The sequence below is a fragment of the Hesperophylax consimilis genome, chromosome 30 (genome assembly GCF_061612785.1).
Source record: "Hesperophylax consimilis isolate HC1 chromosome 30, BYU_Hcon_1.0, whole genome shotgun sequence".
In the NCBI taxonomy this organism is placed as follows: domain Eukaryota; kingdom Metazoa; phylum Arthropoda; class Insecta; order Trichoptera; family Limnephilidae; genus Hesperophylax; species Hesperophylax consimilis.
The window spans coordinates 20,438,142-20,462,280 of NC_142865.1; the positions used below are offsets into that span (position 1 = coordinate 20,438,142).

At 37.9% G+C, this 24,139-nt stretch overlaps 1 protein-coding gene across 1 annotated transcript in view; it reads left to right on the forward strand.

Moving 5' to 3' along the window:
• LOC149409741 (hemicentin-1-like) overlaps nt 1-24,139 on the forward strand; it is a 491,855-nt gene that overhangs the window by 436,554 nt on the left and 31,162 nt on the right. Inside the window, exon 7 of the mRNA XM_089649480.1 lies at nt 5,488-5,657. Within this exon, the coding sequence (XP_089505606.1) occupies nt 5,488-5,657 (170 nt within the window). The remainder of the gene's footprint in view (nt 1-5,487; nt 5,658-24,139) is intronic.

Consider the following 24,139-nt stretch of genomic DNA (forward strand, 5'->3'; position numbering starts at 1 on the left):
ATTCACTCTTAATTCCTGAGTCCAAAGAGTCAGTCATAACTCCGCAACGGGAAGGGTTACATTGAGTTGAAAAGCAGGGATAGTGTTGAGGTACTTACCACACCATTTAAAAAAGTATATTATTATGCCTTTTTATAATATTTTAGCAGGTTTGATCTGTTGGTTATAACCCCGTCTCCTGGCAACCAGCTGAAGCCAGAGCGGTTGAACATGACGCACAAAAATATTTTTTAATAGTTCACATTTAATTTACTTAAAATACGTAGTAAACTTTACTACATTTTTTATTTTGAATAGTGGAATATGACCTCGATTGAGAATTTAAACTTTGTTTGAAAAGGCTTTAGCTTTTGTTTGGTGACCATCTGAATAACCAGGTTCTTCTTCACCTTCCTCTTCCAATTCCCCCCACAAGTACCTTCCCAATGGGGATACCATATTCTCACTGACTCTAAACGGTTAGGAGTAGTTGGGACTCTTGTGCGATTCTCACATAGAAAGTTTCTTCCATTCTTTGAGATCCGGTGAGCCAACCGACAGTTACAGTACCCACCGAGCCATAAATTAGCTAATCTCCGATCTAACAGCAGGAATTATGCGTTTCCGATGCGCACAGAATCCGGGGCGAAATTACCAATACTTGGATTACTTGGGAATTGCCTTTACATTAGTAGGTAGATAGGGTGGGAAGTTATTATAACGAGTTCCTATCTACGTATAGAATGGCCTCAAGACAAATTGAGATCACTTTGGTAAGCTAAACAGTTTTTATTTGTGAAGATGTGGATTTTATAAGGTATTTTGAATGAATTCTTGAATTTAGAACCAAGCAAAGATTTCTAATAATAACAAAGATTTCTAATAATATGAATTAATTTTATCTTATCTCGGATGTGTAAATGAAAGAAAAAAAAAATTAAGTTACCAATAGCGATTGTCCAGACTGCTTACAGACAAGTAATAAATTAAAAAAAAACCATAATATATCAAATTAAATTAATATCCTGACAAAAATTAAATCAAATGTCTTTTCAAAGCTATAAATAACCAAGTACGTCTTTCCACTTGGCCACAATCAAATTTATATCATTGATTCTGTGCTCGGCAAGATTTGATGATCTTAGTAAAACCTCAAATCTGTCACATCTGGGACTCGAACCCAGGATTTGAGGATTTGGACGCGAATCCTGGGTTCGAGTCTTTTTCTGATATTTCTGTTTCAGATTTTCGTTTAGGAATCGCTAACATTGTCTTCAATAATTAAAATAGTTATTGGTAGAGTTATGAACTCTAATAACTTAACCAATAACTATTTTTGTGTCGTCGTAATCTTTAATAGTGTAATTTATGCGGTCTGCCAATGCTTATTAGTCACGAATATTTTATATTTTTGATACTGTTTATTCTTTGTGGAATTCCATTATAAAGTATATAATTACAATAAAATCAGATATTGTCCCATCTTCGATGTGGTGTTTCACAATAGAATCTCCAATTATTTGGTTTTTACCAGCGGGCCTAATTGCCTCGGTTTTAGAGATACATTTAGTATTTATTTAGGGAACAATTTAACTGAATGTTTTTCACCTAATTACAGCTATCAGGCAGTTAAGTATCTATTACTAATATGTCACTTATTAGTGTCACTACTTCAATTCGACTTTGTAAAATTATTCATATTTTTACGTTTGACGTTTAGGAATGTTGAACCATATTAAATACCCGCCAATGTTGCCATCGTAAAACGGTTTACTATTTATTTCGTGTTAATATCGGCTTAGCTATCGACAGCGCAACCTCGTTAGAGATGGTAATTAGTACGAACGAAAGTAATTCTGTTACGTAATGATTTTTTTTATTTTTTTTATGTGACACCTCACAAGAGTGTCCCTGCCTGTGCAGTGCACAGACAGGGGAACTATGTCACCACCCGGTTGGGCGGCGTTGTGAGGCGGAGTAAGGTAGGGGCTGTAGGAAGGGATTTGTTAATGCGGGCCTTGAAGAGGCTCGGATTATAGGAGGGAGGAAAAACAGATGCCGGTAGCTCGTTCCACATACGAGCCGACTTACACAAAAACGAGTCGTAAAAACGGCCCGTTCTCATGAAGCCAACGTCAACCGTGAACGGGTGTTCAGTTCGTGTCCGTCGAGTTTCGCGCACGTGCACCGGTGCATCAGGAATCAATGCTGCTAGCTCCTTGGAGCAGGCTCCATTGAAATACCTGTAGAACAGACACAGCATGCCTACATTGCGTCTATGCATCAGAGAAGGCAATCGGTCTGTTAACGACGGATTGTCAATCAGACGGATCGCTCTCCTTTGCACAGATTCAAGCAGGTTTATCAAGTATTTTGGGGCACCAGCCCAAAGGTGGCTCCCAAATTCAATAGTTGGGCGGACTTGAGACTTGTACAGGGTCAGCAGCTGGTCACTGTTGAAGAATCTCCTAGCCCTGTACAAGACGCCCAACTTTTTGGAGGCCTGATTTACTCGGGCTTCTGTGGATCCCCGATACTTGAGCTGGTCTGATATAGTAACTCCAAGCATTTCAATGGAGTCTTTATTGGGGAGAGTGCTCCCATAAAATTGCACCAGACAGTCATTGATCTCCCTCTTTGCCGAAATCAGACACGCTTGGGTTTTTGAGACGTTGAAACTGACCAAGTTGGCCTTACCCCAGGCACGAACCATCTCTAGGTGGTGGTCAATTTTTCGCTTCAAAACTTCCCGAGCTGTTCGGACATCATAGGTGGAAGGGGGCCTGTCAAAAAGATAACCCTCGTGAACGGTGCTGTCATCAGCGTAGCAGTGAATTGGTGCACATTCAACGAGATCGTTGATGTGCAATAAAAACAGCGTCGGAGACAGCACAAATCCTTGTGGCACCCCCGCATTGATTTGGTGCGGTGAGGAAGAACAGCCGTCAACCACGGTTTGAATTGTTCTTCGCCTCAGAAAGTCTGCAATCCAACTATGCAGGGTTGGGTGGATCCCATACGATGGTAATTTCCCGATAAGCGCCCGGTGCCAGACTCTGTCAAAGGCTTTGGAGATATCCAACCCAACGGTTTGGGTTTCACCAAAACGTTCCATGTACCGCCCCCAAATATGCGTTACATATCCGAGTAGATCGCCACACGATCGATTTCGACGAAATCCATATTGCCGATCGCTTAGGATATTGTTATTCTTGAGATATGTGAGCAATTTGTTGTTAACCACCCTTTCTAATACCTTCGAGAGTATGGAAGTGATGGCTATGGGGCGGTAGTTAGAAGGGTCGGAACGGTCCCCCTTTTTTGGGATTGGGTGGACGATTGCCTTTTTCCAAAGATCTGGCACCTTTCCACCTTTGAGAGAGAGCCTAAATAATTTCGCGAGCACTGGAGTCATTTCTGCAGAACACCTCTTGAGGACCAAGGCAGGTATTCCGTCCGGCCCACTGGCTTTGTCGACTTTCAGCTCGTTCAAGACTCGGAGAACCTCTCTGTTCCGGATCTTCGGTTCCTCCATTTGAAAACCGCAGTGCGGAATGGAAGGGGGAGTCTCTCCGTTATCTTGAAGAGTTGAGTTTTCCGCGAAAATTTTGCCTAATAATTCAGCTTTCTCGCGGGCCGAGTTAGCCAGCCGACCATCAGACTTGGTCAGAGGTGGGAAAGTGGTTCTGCAGAAATTTCTTCCGATCGAGCTAGCGAGTGACCAGAAAGCACGGCTACCAGTGGGGCAGTCAGCCAGCTTTTTCGCAATTCTCTGGTCGTGATCGCTCTTAGCTCTATTTAGAACTCTCTTACAATCCCTTGCCCGTTTTCGGTATTCCGAAAGGTTATTCATGGAGCTAATCTTCCGGAGTGCATTAAAAGCCGTATTTTTGAGTCTGACAGCTTCAGCACAGCGATGGTCAAACCACGGTTTTGTGCCTGCTCCAGAGGATTTGACGGAGAAGGGAATGTAGCAATCCATTGCTGATGTGATTACTTCTTCTACCTTGCGTGCACAAATTGATGGGTCCTCGGAGCTAAAGCATACAGTACTCCAAGGAAAGGCGCCGAAAAAAGACCGCATGCCGTCCCATTTTGCTGCCCTGTAGTGCCATACCTTCCTCTTTACATGTTTGTCGGGTTGACGGTTCATGGAGGATGGGACAGAGGTGGTAATCAGGCAGTGGTCAGAGGATCCTAAGGGCGCTGTCACCTCCACTCTGTACCCGAGTGGCTCACTAGTGAGAAACAAATCGAGTAGGTTGGCTCAATGTGATGGGATGTCTGGTATTCTGGTCGGAGATTCTACGAGTTGGCTTAGTCCATGGATAAGGGCAAAGGATTCCGCTGATCTACCGGCAGAGTTTGTTGGGCCCGAGAACTTCAGCCATTGTTCATTATGAACATTGAAGTCCCCCAGGATTACAAACTCGGCCGATGGGTAACGGGGCAAGAGAATATCTACAGTGTCACTCAAGTATTTAAACAACTCAACAGTGTCTGATTCGGCAAGGTTTGGTGAGCGATATAGGCACGCATAAATTCTCATCATACCGGTGAGATCCACACGTACCCATAACACTTCGTGTTTTGCGCTCTCGATATTTGCGAGACGAGCGCAGCTGATGTCAGCACGGCTGTAAAGGCAGACACCTCCTTTGGGCCTGAAAAGGCTTTCCAGATGATATCCTGGGCAGTTCAGATAGGAGGTATCTGGGGGCTCGGCAATCTGTGTTTCCGTAAGGAAGAGGAGATGGGGATTTTGTGAGAGAAGGTGGTGGTGGATGGGAGTTAGGTTGGTGTGCACACCGCGAATGTTAGCGAAATTCACTTTCATCCTCGGTCCACACTGAGGACTCCTACTGTTCGCTGTCGCTGAGTTTATATTAATTTGTTGTGAGTTCATAGTTTGTAAATTTGTTTTATTTGTTTGTGGGATTTAGGATGGGTTGGGAAGGATTAGGTTAAAAAGGTTGGGTGGGGAGTTGGAGAGTGGAGCAACTGGATACACCAAATGTAAGGTATGTTCTTCTGACTGCGGTTCTAGGCAATGGGCAGGAGAGTCCGGCTGTGGAGGTCACCCAGTGCGCCCCAAACGCTAGATGCTGGGTCCTCACCGGTCACGAACCGGCACAACATCAGCGGCAGGGTTTTTTCGCTGACTGATGGGGCAGCCCACCCTTGGTCGTGAGCCCAAGGGTCGGGCCCCTGTACTATCCAGCGGCCCGGACAGCGATAACCGGTTTACTGGATCTCCCTCAACCGGCCTCTCCCAGCCCGGCCCGCCCCGCAGTGAGTAGGCCGACCCATTCATCAGTGTGATCCAGAACGCACAACCCTCCATGAGCCCGGGCACCCCTGCTAAGTCACCAAACGTAGCGAACCACTTCAGGTGACCTGTGGCAGAGGTGTTGGTAACCCAGAGTATGGTTCCCGGGGCGGCGGTACCCATTGACCACCTCCCAAATTGTGGTCCTCCGAAATGATGGTTTTCTTCTTGTTCTCCAGTTCGTCCAACGAAGATCTCCGTGTCGGGTGTGGAAGGACACGCGGTTCAGGGCAGCAAGGTGACCCTGGAGTGTCTTGTGCAGGGAGCAAGGCCGGCAGCCAACCTTACCTGGTACAATGGCTCGAGACCCCTGGAGGCCGAACAGACCACAGCGGTGGCCAAGTTGCAGGTTAGTACATACCTACAATATACATGGTGTATCGGCATGAGAATATTTGGAGTCAAATTACATTTTTTTTTCAAATAAAAAAATATATCTGTATAACACTAATCACACTGCTATCCCGATCATATGATACGCACTCTGTCTCGTATGTACGGTGATACGGTTAGTACTAGAGTTTAGAAAAAGAATTAGCAAAACAAACCCGCATGTGTATCAAGATAGTACTGCCGTACTGCTCCCATTGAACAAGGAAAAATAAATATGCATGCTGGGACGATACAGAGTGCGTATCACATAACTCGCTAGGCTGTACCTAGTTGAGACTTGTGGAAGAAAAATTAATTATTATTATTGTTATACGGGACGTGTTTGCCTGCACAAGAAAAACTGTAAAATATAAGCACCGGCACACATTTACCTTTGTCCTTTGCAACGATTCAAATAAAGAACTTGAGGTATTTCGTTTGAATCGTTACAGAGTTATTTAAAATACCATAAAAATGCAGGGAATATCGACCCTTGTAATATGTTTGCATAAACGGATGCGTTTTGAGAAAGACAATATATTCGACATTTGTAATCTAGATTTTTAAAAGAACGCCTTTATAAAGACGGTTGGTTTTTATTGCGGGTGCAACTTCTTGTATCCGTCCAGGCTCAGTCGGTAACGGCTCTGCGGGGCGCTAGCTGGTTCAGTAGGCAACGGTAGATATCCCCTCTCCGAGGCTGGCTGTTGGGAAGGCTCAGTCGGTAACGAGTCTGCGACATCGGGGCCAGTGAGCAGGCCGGCTCAGTAGGCAACAGTATATCCCTCTCCGAGGCTGGCTAGCAGGCAGGTTCAGTAGACAGCGGAAGTGGAGCGGGGGGGGAACCGGGTTGAAATCAAACACAGCGAGTTAGTTCCCAGGTAGCGAGGCGAGCAAGAGCAGAGCGGACAGCGGTAGGTATTGTTCGGTCCAAGGCTTGAAGCGGTATAAGTGCAGGGACCGGTTTTTGCGGCGTATTTATAAGATTCATTACGACCGCGTCACCGACCCTTCTTTGTAATATCAAATTCCCTTAACGAGCTTTGTTTTTTTTGCTATGAAGCTCGCCACGTTGTAGGATTAAACCTGTTTATCTCAGAAATAAGGGAATATTTTACAATATTAGACCTTGTCTACCGCTGTCGTTTTGCCAAACCACGTCGTCGAAATATTTTTTATTTGGTTATAATAAGACATATTCTATAAGATAAGTGGTCAAATCTTTGTAAAATTTTCAGAGTTTCGCTGAGTACATAATTATCTTACGTGAAACATATTTTATTTCTACTCGAGCTTATTTAATTAACATGTAAGTATCTTTGTATAAAACTATTTAGTTAACATTGTCTCCTATTATTACAGAAAAGGCTTGCGAATTCTAGTATTTTTTCTAAATCTCTCATTGCTTGTTGCCGGGAGAGCGGGTTTTTTCTTTCAGCCAATGAGCGTTTGCTTCGCGAGAGCAAGATGGTTGCTTGCGTTAAAGCGAGACAACGGCTCTACTATTTGGCATGATAAATTTACCGTTAAACAACAGGGCAGGTTTTTAAACATGAGTTACCTATCTGTAGGGCAGGTTAATCAACATTAGTTTTTATGGAAGGTTTTAGAAAGTTTTGGACAGTGGTAAATATGATGGCATTTTGTTGTGTTTGTTATATTTGATGTACATGTTATATTAATGATGCTGATAACGTTTGATACAATTGTCTAGTTTAAAATCTGTCGCTTAACACAAAAAATATCATATAGAACCTATAATACCTGGAATACAACTAGATGCAAATATAAACTGGAAAGAACATGTATCTAAAGTTGTAGCAAAAATCGGTAGCTTTTCTTATGTTCTATGCACCCTTAAAAATATCTTAAACATCTAGTCAGTAATCACCGCATACTATGGATACGTATACTCAATGGTAAAATACGGAACAGTTTTTTGGGTAAACTCAGTAATCGCCAAAGATGTTTTTATCATCCAAATGAGGAGCCTACGAAAAATTACAAACTCTAATCACCGGGATTCATGTAGACCAATTTTAAGAAATCTCAAACTTCTGACAGTGACGGACATATATATATAATGGAGTTATGCTTGTTAGTTCGATCATCTCCAGAAAAGTTCCCACAAAAAAACTCAACACATAAACACGCTACAAGGTTCACAGAAAACTTATTAATCCCAGAAGTAAACAAAACAATATTTCAAAAAGGACCACACTACATGGCCATTAAAGTATATAACAACCTTCCACGTAGCATCAAACAAATAACCGGCATACTTAAATTTAAATCATCACTAAAAACATGTCTTTTAACAAATGTCACTACACCTTAAATGAATACCTTACATAAATTAAATACCTCTGTTTTTTTATTTTTTATTTACATACATTTGTTAACATGTAATTGTGGGTTATGTAATATATTGTGTATTTGTTGAGTTAGCTAGAAGAAATGGGATGTAATCTATAAGCTTTACCCTTTGTACTCTGTATTTTGTGCAGTAAATATATTTTTTTAATTTGAATATTATTTTGATAATACAGCTTCCCTGTCTAATAACTTACCTAATATGACTTTTGAAACATTCAAGGTCAATGCTTAAAATAACAAAAGTCCTAGAGATATCATTAATAGGACGGAGTGAAAAAACTTTTTTTCAAATTTCGTGTTTCCTATATTACCAATGGGTGCCTTGGTAGTACCCTATAAAGTACACAAAATATCATCAAATTCCAACTTCATCTTCAGGTGGCGCACTGACCCTAAAGTTCTACAAAAAATTGTGTTTTTTCAGATTTTGTTAGTTAACAAGCACATCATCTAATCCAGCTTAAACGTCACAAAATGTATTTTAGTTTTAGCCATCTAACATACCCCTCTTCCCACAACCCTTTGACACTATTTTGCGTAACAACAGCTGCAGTCAATCAGTAATTAACAGACATTAGCACGTTCGTTGGAACAGCTGCGAAAACTTGATTGTGATTTCTTTGTAATATGCCTAAAACAAGAAAAAAATCAATGTGTTCTATGTTTGGTGGCCCGGAAAAATTAAAAGACAACGTGTTGCCAACTTATTTGGATGTAATAAAGTATTATTTGTGGATTAGAAATGACTTGCAGTGGTTATCAAATGGAAACCAAGGCTTTGGAGCGTAGGCAATTACAACTGATGAGGCAAAATAAATTACTTCAAAAACCGACTGTTGAGAAACCTCTGAGCCCCTCACCAGAGACTTGAGAGACCTCAGATGATAGTGTAAGGTTATCAGACAGCAATCAAGATCCAGTCTTTTATACACTTTTTCCGGCATACTCCACGTCATCCACATCAAAATCACAAACAAATCAGATGAGGCATCGATTAAAACATCTTGCCACTGCCTGTGACAGGACTGGTGTCTCCGACAGATCAGCATCAACCATCGCCAGTGCAGTTTTTCAAGATATTGGTTTTATTTCTCAACAAGATTTCTCAAAAGTAATAGATAGAAGTAAGTTACAACGCGAGTGCCGAAAAGTTCGAGAAGAGTTGCAAAGAAGGGAGATTTCGAGCTTCGGGAGTTCTGACGGTAAAATAAGTGAGTTATATTTTGATGATCGGAAAGACAAGACCATTTTGCAGGAAAAACATGATAACAAGTACCACAGGAGACCATTACTGAAGAACATATTGTTTTGCTCTCCGAGCCAGATTCTCGGTACATTGGCCACGTCGCGCCTCCTTCTGGAACCGCTAATTCTATTAAGGATTCAATTGTAGAATTTTTAAATTTGCACTTCGGAGATTTATCAACCATTGTAGCCATTGGATGCGATGGAACGGCTGTAAACACGGGCTTCAAAAATGGAGCAATCGCATTGATTGAAAGACATTTAAATAGACCATTACACTGGTTTATATGTTTGTTGCACGCCAACGAATTACCACTGCGTCATTTTTTTAATACTTTGGATGGCAGTACTTCAAGTCCCAATACGTTCGCAGGAGTCATTGGCAAGATGTTACAGCACTGTGAAGACCTCCCTGTGGTGAAATTTGATAACATTACGACAGTCTTACCAGATATCGACGTGAAAATTCTAAGCAATGATCAAAAATATCTGTATGAAATTTGTCAAGCAGTTACACAAGGCAGCGTAAAAACTGATTTGGCTGATAAGCAACCAGGAAAGCAGGCACACTCTCGTTGGCTAACCTGTGCAAATAGAATATTGAGACTATATGTATCAACAAAGTTTCCAACTCATAGTCTGGTTGAGATTGCTACGTTTGTGATAAAAGTCTATGCGCCAATATGGTTCACGATAAAAACAAAACCTTCATGTAAAGATGGTCCGAAACATGTCCTTAGTATGATAAAAAGATGCTCTTATTTAAAATAAGAGCTGAAAACAATTGTTTTTCGAATAATCGAGCGGAACTCTTTCTTCGCTCATTCTGAAAATATTTTATTAGCGATGCTACAAGACGAAAGGCAGCATATAAAATAATTAGCAGTAAGAAGAATTCTTAAAGCCCGACAAAATGCAAAGGAGAAAAAAGTAAGGACATTCTTGACTCCAAAACTAAACTTCGAAGCCAACGATTATTATGATTTAATAAACTGGAAGACAGAAAAAATATTCGAGCCACCATTCACAAAAAAATACAGTGACAGTGAATTATGGGACAAAATTATGAGCGAACATAGACTAAATACAACTAGACTAGGTGTAACCAGTGAAAAATAACACCAACTCAATTTTGTTTTGGTTCACGTGCACATTTATGAAAAGGCGCACGCATTGTGTCGCAATGCGAAATTGCAACTGTGCATTGCGTTTTACCTTTTGTTGGTCTAGAGTTAAGCTATTTTGCGTGTCAGCTATGCTGGGCAAGTTCATTTTTTCAATCACAAAAATAACCCAGTTCCAAATATTTTAGATTGCACCCATCGCGGACTTTATTTTAGGAAATGTAATCAGCTATCTGAATACAAAAAAATATCAGTACCTTACAGATCGATTGAGGGCAGCGTATTAACAAATGTGAAAAATTCAACGAGATTAGATTTATTTCCGGCAAATTTGTGACGTCACATGCATAACACACCTCCAAGTGATTCGACCAATAGGGTGATTCAAGTTAATTATTATCACATGGTGAGCATACGAAAATCACGCAACCAACGCGTGATACTTATGGATGTATTAGTCGTCTAGCGTTGACACGCATTGAGAGGCGCGACAACTCATGTGTATGTGTGATTTATTTAGTCCGTACATTTTGCTAATCAGGGTTGTATTAAGTCGTCATTGCCTTTCGGGCTTCGCCTTTTCGATTTTTTGCAGAAGAATTGATAGAAATAAAATTGCGTCATTTAATAACTTCATTTATTTTTTGTGTATTTTCGCTTAGGTTTCCACATAAACCGGAAAAAAATGGAGAAATGGTTAGAAGCAATCCGCATTCAATTATGTGACAATAACTGGGTACCATCAGCAGGAAACCGCGTTTGCTCAATAATTTTCACGCCAAACATATTTATTCAACTGCAAGCGGCTTCCGACGTGTAGACTGAAAAGCTTTGCCTGTTATTCCGGTAATTATTTGGTTTGATTTTCGTGTGAAAACTTAAGCAAGTTTATTATGTATTGATTGGTTTTAATTTTTAAGTTTTTTTTTAAACAGGTTTTAATTGATAATGTCGTTGTTTATTGGACAGTTGCTGTCCACCATGGCCACAGGTCCTGCGAAAAGAGATACCGTCATTGTTTCTTCTCGAACAGGACTGGTTCTGGATCCTGCTGAAACTTCTTCTGTAATCGACAAGCCGGTTGTTCCTCTACCAGAATCGCAACAACCGATGTGCGTGAATGCCGTAAATAACACGTAAAATTCTATTTAACGGGCGTAAATAAATAAATAAGTATGTATTGTAATCATGTAACCTCCACCCCCTCCCCCCTTACCCCTCTCCCATACGATCCCTGAAGCTCTGTCCTCATCATTGCTGCTTATTCATTTGCGAACCGGAACGCGAGCCGAACTACGAATTATGGGAAAGGAACGAAGCAATCTTATATTTCTTAATAAGTCGTGGTTCAGCTCGCTTGTGAACACGCAACATTATATGATTTATCTCTCTCTTTATGTTAATCTTACATTATGTTTAATGAAAAGTCGTTTAGTACTTAGGTTAGTTTTCAATAATGCTATCTTGAAGAAGGTTGATAAACTATTTGACACAATGTCTCAATTCTAACAAAGTGGTTGAAGACAAAATAACTTTAATTGAATGATAGTGGTATAATTATTTAATGCTACATAGTGTTGTTCTAGTCTCTATAATTTTTATGTTACTGTTAAACGTTTTACTAATATTATTTTATATTCATCAGCTTTAATTATTTTGTATAATTTTCGATAGCTTACTAGATATATTCTGTATTAAAATGCATGCAAAAGCCCGACTGGGAATAAAACCAAAGAAAATAAAATGATGTCAAGTCACAAAGTGATTGCTTTCTTCAATATTTATATACCATTCTATATAAAAACTATGGTAAATTAAAAAAAAAAACCTATGCACAGTAATAAAAATATAAACGTTTTTGGTTCTATAGGACCTGTATAAAATTCAAAAACACAAATAAAATAAATTAAAATCATTTTGTGTTTTTTATCAATTCTTTTCCTGATTCAGCCCTTATTCAGCACATAAAATTTGCTGTAAGTGTTAGTTTCTTTTTGGTTTTATGTCCATATTACAGCACCTCTGACAACAAATTCTCCGTGGTTTCGCTTCGAGTTTGAACGGTTGTACAAAGAGTTTAAACAGAGTTGGGTTGTTAAGTTCATCTCCATATTTGTGACGTACGCGCTATGTGGGGTCATTTTTAAAATGGATTTAATATAGACAGGGCCAATCTAGTATAATACATCAATGTGAGCGAAGATATAAATATCCGGATTGAAAATTTTCCATCACACACAGGCTGTGGAGAGAGGTTTGAAGCTGGTCACTGAAGCTAGCTTGGCTGTTTGCGGAAGTACAGCACGCGATGGATATATTCGAGCAAGAATAAAATCGAGAAAAGAAATGCCGAAATTCGAAACAAAATTACACTTTTCCTCTGGAATTCAGGGAGCTACCCCATACGCATATGACACGACTGAAGGCTGAAATGATTAAAAAATATATATTTTCTTAATGTTCCTTATATTTTAATGCAAATAATAAAGTTAAATATGATAAAAAAATTGTTTTAAATTTTTTTTAAATTTCTAGAATCGATCATTTTTTTAAAATTTCAGGTCCTCTGCGCCACCTGAAGATCATATGTCAAAAAAAAAAAATATTTTTCAACAGCTATTTATCTACAGCAACATTAAATGATATAGGGTTTTTGAAATACGAAGAAAATTTTTTTTCGACCTCTTTCACTCCGGGCTAATCATTAATCAGCACCATTCCGTTCTGCTATGTATTTCGTTCTGCCATGTGGAATACATAACTTACCTAATATGACTTTTGAAACATTCAAGGTCAATGCTTAAAATAACAAAAAACCTAGGGATATCATTAATCAGCACCATTCCGTTCTGCCATGTGGAATACATGGCAGATCGTGGTGTCGACTAGGTTCTAATAAAAATGAGTATTGCTTTTTTATCAAGATACTGTTGAACATGTGACTGCAAGACCATTTTCTAATAAAATATTAGTCATTCAGGATATATCTGAACACGTACTCACGCAGGTGGTCTTGTTCAAATCAATATAATGGACGGGATGCGATAATATTATTATTATTATTTTTAAGAACACGTGTCCCGACTTCCTCATAACATATTCGTGCTTTATTGATAGTTTGTTATAAAATTTGTCAAATCATTCGTTATAGGCCTCCAGTCCCGTTTTTAACAGGAAAACGAATAATTGGACCAGATTTTGAACAGTTTTTCCCGTGTTTGAGGTACGATGAAGGGGTTTTGGGGGATTACGAGAACACCGTTGAATATAGTTGCCAATAAGCAAATTGATGAGTTTTGTGTTTTTGGGAACATGTCACCAAAGACGGAAAGTATGATACGGACATTTAAAGAAGGGTTAATGCAGCTAACCATATTTAACCCTAAACTGAATCTGAAAACGAGAAAAAATCTAAATTTGATATATGAATTGATAATAATGAATTGCACCGCGCTTGCAAAAATCACGGTATAGTCTGAATTTTTGAAAAATAATCAGTTCCAAATTTGAAAGTATAATAATATTTGATCTCCTTTTATTATATAAAATTGTTCATTCAAGGTTGGACTGCCCTGACACTATAAATTTGCTATCTTTACATATACCTCCAAAATATACTAGACGGAATATTTTATTCTACAACAATAACTTCGCTACGAATTCTGTGTTAGAAAGAATACATAGGTTGGGCAATGAACTAAGTGATGTCGCTGACATATTCAATTTAAACTTCAATACATTTAAAGCCAAATTAGTACACCACTTTTTAAATGTAAATAATGTATGAGAAATAAAAATATTTTATTTCGATTTTCTATTGTTTGTTTTATACTGTTGTTAAAAATGAAATTTGTAATTGTTATGTACTTAAAAGCCCAATAGGGCGTCAATAAATAAATAATAATATTATAAAATATGTGTTGGGCTTACGTTACCGCTCCTAGGGTCATCGTATCATAACCAGACTGCACGAGTTAAAAAACTGAATCAGACTTACGAAACTTCAATTAAAATATCAGTACCGCGATACGTAAAACTGCTGATAAGAGAATGTTTGCATACAGGGTGATGCAAATGCTCATACAATGAACCGAGTCAGCGATCCTGCGGGTTCGAAGTCCAGACCCTACTCCAACCCGTGGCAGACAAGAACAAAGGAATCAGCAGCTATATATAAGTACATGATCATTCCACATCGTTCCACTCAACAAGTTCGACGCGACATCATCCCACTCGAGAAGTCCGACTCGTAACGGAGGAATCGGCCATTATGGCCGGTTCACCCCGCGTCACGCTTCGATTTTTCTTCACCACTTCGCTACACACCTACACCTGACCTTGCGCGGACTACACCCATGGACTCTTTGGGATTTCACCTCAACGCCCTGGCCCAGGCTATCATTCCTGGCCAGCGCTAACTTCACGCGCCTAGACCCTGTGACCAGCTCATCGCCGTCTGCGCCTTAGCTCCGCGACCATCGTCGCCAGCCTGCGACTCCCGCTCATCTGCCGACCAGGTCCATCGCACCTTCGGCTACCTCGTTCACGCTGAAGTACCCGGAAGACTCCTCGCCTTCATCAGTGCTGAACACGCCCACGAGTCCGATCTCCATCAACGCGGTGTCGACCCACTGACCCGCATCTCGACCATTCTACCGCAGACATGGTGTCTACGCCTGGTGTCATCATCATTAATCCAGAACCATCTCCCAACTGCGCAACTCAACTGATATGTTATACTGACTCACAATAAATGCCGTGACACCACACAACATTATATTTTATTGTCTCACTACCATTCCCCATATATGTTACTGTTGGGCAGATTCTTATCTGAATTCTTAACACAATCAGTTCCAATTTTGAAAACGACTAGCAAATTTGAGTGTATTGAACCAGATTTCATGTAGGACGCACAGACAAGCTAAATATGTTTGATACTTTGAAATAATGTGTATTATTCTTTAACTAAACGTTCTTAACGACACAAGTCGCACACAATGTAATAATTTACAATCATCCTGCTCCAGTTTAGAGCGTGCAGTTAGTAGGGTGTATGGTGAGGGGTGAAGGGAAGTGAGAAGTGTTTCAGGGATTTAGGATATACGAAGAGTTATAACGTTCTCAAGCTGTGGACCGTGATGCAAGAACCCTCGAGATGCCATTATTTTATTTACAAAGACCTCAGAACTGCGAATGCAGCCCAACTTTGGATGCAGGATGGACTCGGGCTGTTATTAAACGAAGCGAGGACAGATAAATTTATTATAACATGTCACGTACTTATCCAATTCAAACTAATAAGGTAGAATACTAGATTACAAATATATAACCACGACTTTTTTATGCGAATACCAAACAAAGGTTACAACTGCTTCCAACCGTCCGGAGCCAGTGATACTATGTCATGTAGGTAATGATGAAGGACTTGCCTATTCAGATCTGGCCACTAAGTATGGCAAAAGCCATTTCAAATCTAAATGGTGGTCTTACACCAACGGTTATGCATCAATATATTACGGAAAAGATCACAAATTTGAGGTCATGGGGCAGATATACTATTTTGTGACGTATGTTAAAAGATAGTTTCCGAACTGTCTGTGAGTTTCGTTGAAAATGTCGATAGTCAATGCAGAATCGATGAGCAGTTGAGTCAGTTGAGCAGTTGGCGCGTTCCCGTAGGCAGAAGTACTCGCTTTTGAAGTATGAAAAAGTGCATAAGTTAACCTCTTTTAATATAAGTGGATTAAGTATAGTAACAGCGATAAGTTTTAATAAATTTTTGCCTGAAAATATTTTTTGGCGTGTTTCTAAGGTGTTGAAATCGAGCTTTCCTGTTAAGAACAAGGATTGATATAGGAATGGATAGCACGTAGGTATATTCTCTCGTATGTAAATAACATATAACCTCTTGTGTACTTTCTATTTCTAGGATATGGTTTTGTTCAGAATTGGTCCAAATGATGAAGCTATATAATATGTTATTAGTATTGCGAATCGTTGTTTATGTTATCATTACTCCTAGGTCCTAGATCATTATCTATTACCCTTTGAATGATTGTTTTCTTCTATAATATAAAACTGAGAGGGTGACTAATAACTGCGCTCCATGGAGAATTTTCCTAGAACATTAAATATGGTCACATATTCTCCGTGGCTATTTTCCAGAAAACATTGGGACACAATACAAAGCAATATTGGCCACTGGAAGTGTGATTTTTATTGCCTGTCGCCGAAGAGGGTGCCCGTACTAAAAATGACCCCAGAGGCTAGTTCGTGATTTTATTATTAACTCCACAACCGTTTATGGGAATTCGCTCGTCAAACAGCTGCAATTCATTTATTGGTATCTACTTTAATTTGAACTACGTTTTATCTTTTTATTTAATACTATTTAGTATTTTAGTTAATTTTATTGAAAAAAATAGTTCTGTCGTGTAATTATCACTAAGCGTGATATCTATTTCACCATCTTAAGCAATTTGTCTATAAATAAACTTTTTTTTTGTTGATTCAATAAAAATATTCTTGCATACATATCCAAAAGAAAAACATAAAATTATTTAATATTAGCTGAAGTCCCCGGCATTGCCCGCAGTGTTATGAAAAGGAGAACATTTGTGTTTTGAAAATGTCTACTGTGAATTTTTATTGAGCCGTAATCTTTTTAAATCTTATTTAAATTTTTGGTAATTAGTTGAAAATGCCTTCCCTGGTTTTTAAACTGCGCCTATTAAACCTACAAACATTTTAGTACACAACTGCAGAACCTGTTGAAATCACAAGAACGCCCACTATTGTATTTGGCAGCCACCTCTAGTCTGGAACCGCAAAAAACCCTTGACAGAAATGGGCGGTCCTTTTGATAGATTTAATCTTAATGGCACAGGTGACGTCAGGTAGGAATGCTCGCTTTGTTCTACCGGTATTACAAAGGAAGATGCTCTGAGGGTAGGGCGTCATTGATCCCTTTGACACGGGATCTTAGATGGGAAAGACGCCAAACGCGCACCAAGCATATACACATGATTGACATTTTGCACATACGAGATCGGGTTGTTTCTTCGACTTGTTTTCGAGTCGTCCCCTGTGTTTCTCCCTTCCACAAATATTCACTATGGCCTCTCAGAATGCTTCCAGCATTCCCAAAGATGATTAGTGAAAAATGACAAAGTAACGTTCAGCGCCACTTTTTAGTACTGACCCTTAAAACCTTTTGCGTGGCAAAATCATTCTAACCAAAAACGGAATCAATTAAATTTAATTCAAATGTGATTATTTGTCTGGTAATGATAATATCATTACTACGTACCGGATTTGTTTGTAATTTGCCTGCAGCTGGAAGTACTGTTACTAACTATGTACATGGTATAATATGAATAGCAGTCGATACGAGCAGCCGAGCAGCCGAACGCAGCGCAATTACACTATCATTACAAACTAACCCAAAAACTATGACAATTAATTCTAAATCCCGTTGATTTATTATAACGCAATCTAACCAATGCTAATTTGTCTGATAACTATGACATTATTCCCGGGTGGAATAATTTTAACGGAACAAACCATTGGTGTAGTATTTGCTAGATGAGGTCAACTACTACCGGTAAATGCCTACTCAAAAATTGCTTTGAAATTTTGACAAAACGTTGCATTCGAATACGCGTGTTTTTATAATTTTTTTATTTTTTTTTATTGAAACATATAAACAAGGTTACAATTTTATGACAATATAAACACCAATATTTCAATCACTCTCCTAATAAAGCAGCTGCTTGTGTATACCTGTATGTATACCTATATTATATAGATGTTACCTGTGACAGGTAAAAACATGCTTAAACAGCGCCATCTGTTAGACGTAAAAGCAACACGCGCTATTATTTATGTATATGTACAGACAGACTGTGGCGGGGTGCAGCTAGTAGGTAATAAATAGAAATGAAAATTTTGACAGCATTTTTTAAAATTTCATGAAAATTGTGTTTTCGATTTCTAACGTCTTTTGCCGATAATTTAAAATTTGAACCGGAAAAACGCTTTTGTATTCTTTCCTTATTGTACAACTCATCTTGTTACCAAGAGGCAGCTGGAAATGATTTTCTTTCCAAAATTATCTCTATTTTAGGATTCAAGATATTCAATGAACTATCGACGGATGAAAAAGAAGCCTTGCAGCTTAAAACGATTTAATTCTTTACCCAAAACAAAAGTGAAATTCAAATAATTAAAAACAGCACCTTTTGTGACCGATTAAAGGGGAGCTCTTTAGTTTTGATAAAAACAGCACCTTTTGTGACCGATTAATGGGGAGCTCTTTAGTTTTGATAAAAACAGTAACTATTGTGACCGATTAAAGGGGAGCTCTTTAGTTTTGATAAAAACAGCACCTTTTGTGACCGATTAATGGGGAGCTCTTTAGTTTTGATAAAAACAGTAACTATTGTGACCGATTAAAGGGGAGCTCTTTAGTTTTGATAAAAACAGCACCTTTTGTGACCGATTAATGGGGAGCTCTTTAGTTTTGATAAAAACAGTAACTATTGTGACCGATTAAAGGGGAGCTCTTTAGTTTTGATAAAAACAGCACCTTTTGTGACCGATTAATGGGGAGCTCTTTAGTTTTGATAAAAACAGCACCTTTTGTGACCGATTAAAGGAGAGCTCTTTAGTTTTGATAAAAACAGCACCCTTTGTGACCGATTAAAGGGGAGCTCTTTAGTTTTAATAAAAAAACTTTAAAAACTCTCTTTAGCTCTTATTGGATATTTATATTATGCCTTATATCACACCAATTGATTTTTTTTAAATCATTCATTTTATTTAGATCTTCAATCCGTACTAAAAAACAATTAATATTTTTCTTCTAAAATGGAACCACTAAATTATTTTGTTTCATTTAAAAAATATTTTTGTAAAATTACCTAAAAAAATTGAAAAAATCATATTTTCTCACCGAGGGTTCTCAACTCTTAACCTCTGGGTCAAGAAAAAAAAAACTTACCGAGGTAAATAATACATTACCAAGTAGTAGTCTAGTCTCATTTCAAAGTATAATGATTGTTTTCTCTGCGTCGGTCTCACCTAGTGGGTTATATGTCATTCTACGTTTCCAACAAAGTAACTATTTTGTAATTGGTCGATGGCAAAATAATAAATCAAGTGTTTTTGCTGCTGATGAGACAGGAGACTCCGTACAATGGGACATGGAACCGCGCTATCTATGGATCGATCTTTCCCAAACGCAAATTAGTTAGTTTCTGATCAGAGATCAATTTTTTTTTATTTTTTTTTTTATAGTGAATACCTCACAAGAGTCCCAACTGCTCCCGTCTGGAGCCAGTGAGACTATGGCATCCCCAATTGGGGGATGTTGTGAGGCTGAAGGTAAGTGGGGAAGGGAAAGAGGAAGGTGGGGAAGTACCTGGCTATTCAGATCTAGTCACTAAACACGGCTAAAGCCATTTGGAGCAACGTTTCAATTCTGAATGGTGGTCTTACACCAGGGCGATACTGGTAGTATCTTCCACTCTGGAACGTGCCGCAAATATACTATATATTATTTTAATTAATTAATTGTGAAATAACACAAATTAATCAAATAAAATTTATTTGCGCACGCCGGGTTCGAACCCGCGACCTTCGGAATGGGAGTCCAATGCGTTACCACTGGACTATGCCGGCCGTCAGATTGGTGGTTGATGATTGGTGGTTCGTTCATTTCTACCATATTAATAATAACTAGAAGGAGAAACGGCTTTTTAGGAATTTAAACATGATATCCAACAACAAAAGTTGGTGAGAGGGTGTCTCCGAGTCGTTTAAAAAATCCGTTATGCAGGGATCACACAGTACCTACAATACTGTATTGTCCCAGCTCCAGAACCATTGGCCTAGTGTGACAGGACAATGAGCCAAGACATTGAGCTTGCTTTCTCCGCAGGAGAGTGTCTTACACCCACCACGTTTAAAGAGAGTGGGACAATAGCCAGTCGCTCCACTTAAAACCATAACGCAAAATAATTCCTAATTTTTTTTTCAAATTGGCTACCTTTTGCAAATGTCCAAAATGTTTGACCACATAAGCTCTAGTGATTATCAGTGCATATTTGAGTGAGGTCACTGCTTAACAGGTCATTATTCACCATTGATTTCATTTACTTTGCATTAATACCAATATATTCTTTTTTCTTTTGTTTCGTTCACTTTTGAAAAAATCAAATTTATAAAAATTTTCCCAATTTTTTTATTATTTGGGTACAATGTATGACTGTCATAATAACTAATATGTAGTTCTTCTGTTAATTCTTAATTAATAAAAATAAAAATATAAAAACTTTTCTCCACTGAGAAATTTAGAAAAAGCGTTTTCTTCTCATAATTTTGAAATGCAGTAGATGTAGATGAAAATCTATTTTAACCTTCAAAAAGAATTGTCGACGATATTGAAAAATTCCACCACAATATAAAGCTATAACATCTGAAGACTCCACATTAGTCATAACCTCACCACAAAGTCATAACAATCATCTGTTAATGTTAACTCTTCTAGCAGCTGCGTACGCTATTTGGCATGGAGATGGGCTGAAACTGGCAGTTGGTATTATTACTCCTGTCTTTCTACTACAAACATACTAACGGGGAAGTCTCTCGAAGCCTTTGACATAATATTTGTGCTTAATTCCCTATTCTAATGTATTCCTCAGTGCAAACAGGAGCCGATGTTCCACAAATACCTCAATCTAGTCATAAATTCTGCATTCAATTATCAAACAGTAATATGTAGATATCAGAGACGTTGACATTATTATATCGCCCAGTTTCGGAAAACTAACTTAAATCTCCGAAATTTCTTCACCGATTGCTTTGAAATTTTGACACAACAACGTTGCATTTGAATACGCGTGTTTTTTTATATACTTATATTATATAGATGTCACCTGTGACAGGTAAAAACATGCTTTAAAAATCACGCCTGTTGGACAAACATGTTTTTTTTTGTGAAACAGCTGATGGATGTAAAAGCAACACGCGCTATTGTTTTTCTATCTGCATAGACAGACTGAGCCACAGCGTTAACGTAACGCATTGCGGGGTACAGTTAGTATAAAATAAAAGTTAAATTATTCTTTCTTGTATTCATTCTCCGGTGTTTACCTAAAGTTTTAGAAGAAAGTAGGACGCTTAGGTGTAACGATTCGTAGATAGGATTGTCAACATAATACTTGGCGAGTACCTTCTTACTTGTTCTGTCCTGTACATGTCGTTATGATCGAGTGATTCAAATAAATACTTGGGTTAGGTTTTGTCAAGTGTCGATGTAATATAGCGAGTGAATCAAATAAATACTTGGGTTAGGTTTTGTCAAGTGTCGATGTAATATAGCGAGTGAATCAAATAAATACTTGGGTTAGGTTTTGTCAAGTGTCGATGTAATATAGCGAGTGAATAAAATAAATACTTGGGTTAGGTTTTGTCAAGTGTCGATGTAATATAGAGAGTGAATGAAATACATACTTGGGTAGGGGTTTGTCAAGTGTCGATGTAATATAGAGAGTGAATGAAATACATACTTGGTTTAGGTTTTGTCAAGTGTCGATGTAATATAGCGAGTGAATCAAAACAAAAACTTGGGTTAGGTTTTGTCAAGTGTAGATGCAATAATTTAGTGAGTGAATCAAATCAATACTTGGGTTAGGTTTTGTCAAGTGTCGATGTAATATAGCAAGTGAATCAAATAAATACTTGGGTTTGGTTTTGTCAAGTGTCGATGTAATATAGCGAGTGAATCAAATAAATACTTGGGTTAGGTTTTGTCAAGTGTAGATGCAATAATTTAGTGAGTGAATCAAATAAATACTTGGGTTAGGTTTTGTCAAAAGTCGATGTAATATAGCGAGTGATTCAATTTTGACTTTTAAATGACAGAACTCAAAATTAGAATTGCGTACGAAAGAAAGATCTCTTATGAGCGTGTAAAACACCAAATAATAGAAAATAGAGTTTATTTATATATTATATGTAAATAACAAAGCAAACAATGAGATCCTGTAATAAATACAATATTTCAATGATGAAAATAAATATAAAAATATTTTTATAATCTAAAATATTACTTACTTACATAAAGTTGAGGAACATAGTATATACTTAAGGGAAGGGGTAAATAAAATATATTTCAAGTTGAGAAGATGTCTACATATTAATAGACAAAAAAACCTAATCTCCAATGAAACAATTATGAATATGTAAAACGACAAACGTAGGAAAGGTAAACACGATGCTCAAACGAATTGTACTTTGTTAGTTGAGTTGATTGATTGGTTACAACGTTACAACCGACATTAAATATACCCAAGCGATATTCAATTTTCAAAATGATTTTAATAATTAAATGTCTTTATTCCATGTCTTTCCCAGCATATGAAAACGAAAGTGATACAAACGGTGAGTACCTACATACATTCTTTTTTAAATTATGTACTCTCGAAGGATGGAAAACATATTTTTCTTCTGGATCTACCCAGGAGACACAGAAAATTATTTCCTTCATGGCTTTCATGGCTTCATCTTTAGAAATGCTGTATGGGAGTCTTTCTGGGGGAAGGAGGGAGGAAACACGAAGGCTGTCAAATAAGTGTAGACTTTCCTTTTACCGTAGAATTCTCAACATTTACATCGTAATTAATTTATTCTTAATATAAATTAGACACCGAGTTTGGATCATCAACCAAGATATGCTGCCATGGTAAATAAAAACACAGTGTTTTTCTTTAGAGTGTGTAATTACACATCTGCCCTGATGATGGACACTGCAATGCTGTCCGAAACGTTGGCTAAATAAGGAAGTAGCGCAACACGGCATAATACCCCCAAAACAAATCATTATAATGTTTTGTTGTTATTTTGTCACATACTTCGTTACTGCTCCTGCTCTCGATTTCCTAGAGAGACGGGCACAGCTTATTAAATTATTATTTCCAGAACCATTTTACCAAACAACTTATCATTGCAAATTATTTTTATTCTACGATTTTTTTATCAAAATTTACTCTAGAATGCATTCTGTTGAGCATTTCGGTAAACACCAAACATGACGATATGCAACTGCAATATAATATTATTGGAACAAAACAATGCGCAAATTAAAAAAAACCTTGCTTAAATTCCCTTATTTTATTTCTAGAGTTCCGCCAAAAATAATATCTACCTAATATGCACGAATTAAATGGTAATAACGTATTTTATAGCCCCTCATGTAATATTAGGAATACCAACACAACAATGTTGTGACAACATATGAAAATATCATTTACAGAAATGATTGTAAATGGCTGTCATCTCATTCAACGAAAGCAAATTTCCATTTTACTTAATTAAAAATTAGAATGTTAAAATTTCCCAAATGCTGATAGTTGCCTTTGATAGTAATTAAGGTGAATCAAAATATTTTATTTTATAAAAATCGTACATCATGGCCAGGCCAGCGTTATCGAATATTTACTATCTTTCTAATTATTCAATCCAACGCGACAATTTTCATTATCTTGCAAAATGTGTTTTATTTTAATTACAATAAATGTGTATATCTTGTCATATAATGTTAGTTTTTAGCTTCACTGGGCAGATTGCTTATTCTGAGGAAGCAAATTCTCATGAAATTCTAAATGATCTACTGCATAAGTGCGTAGTTAATTGGTAACTATATATAATT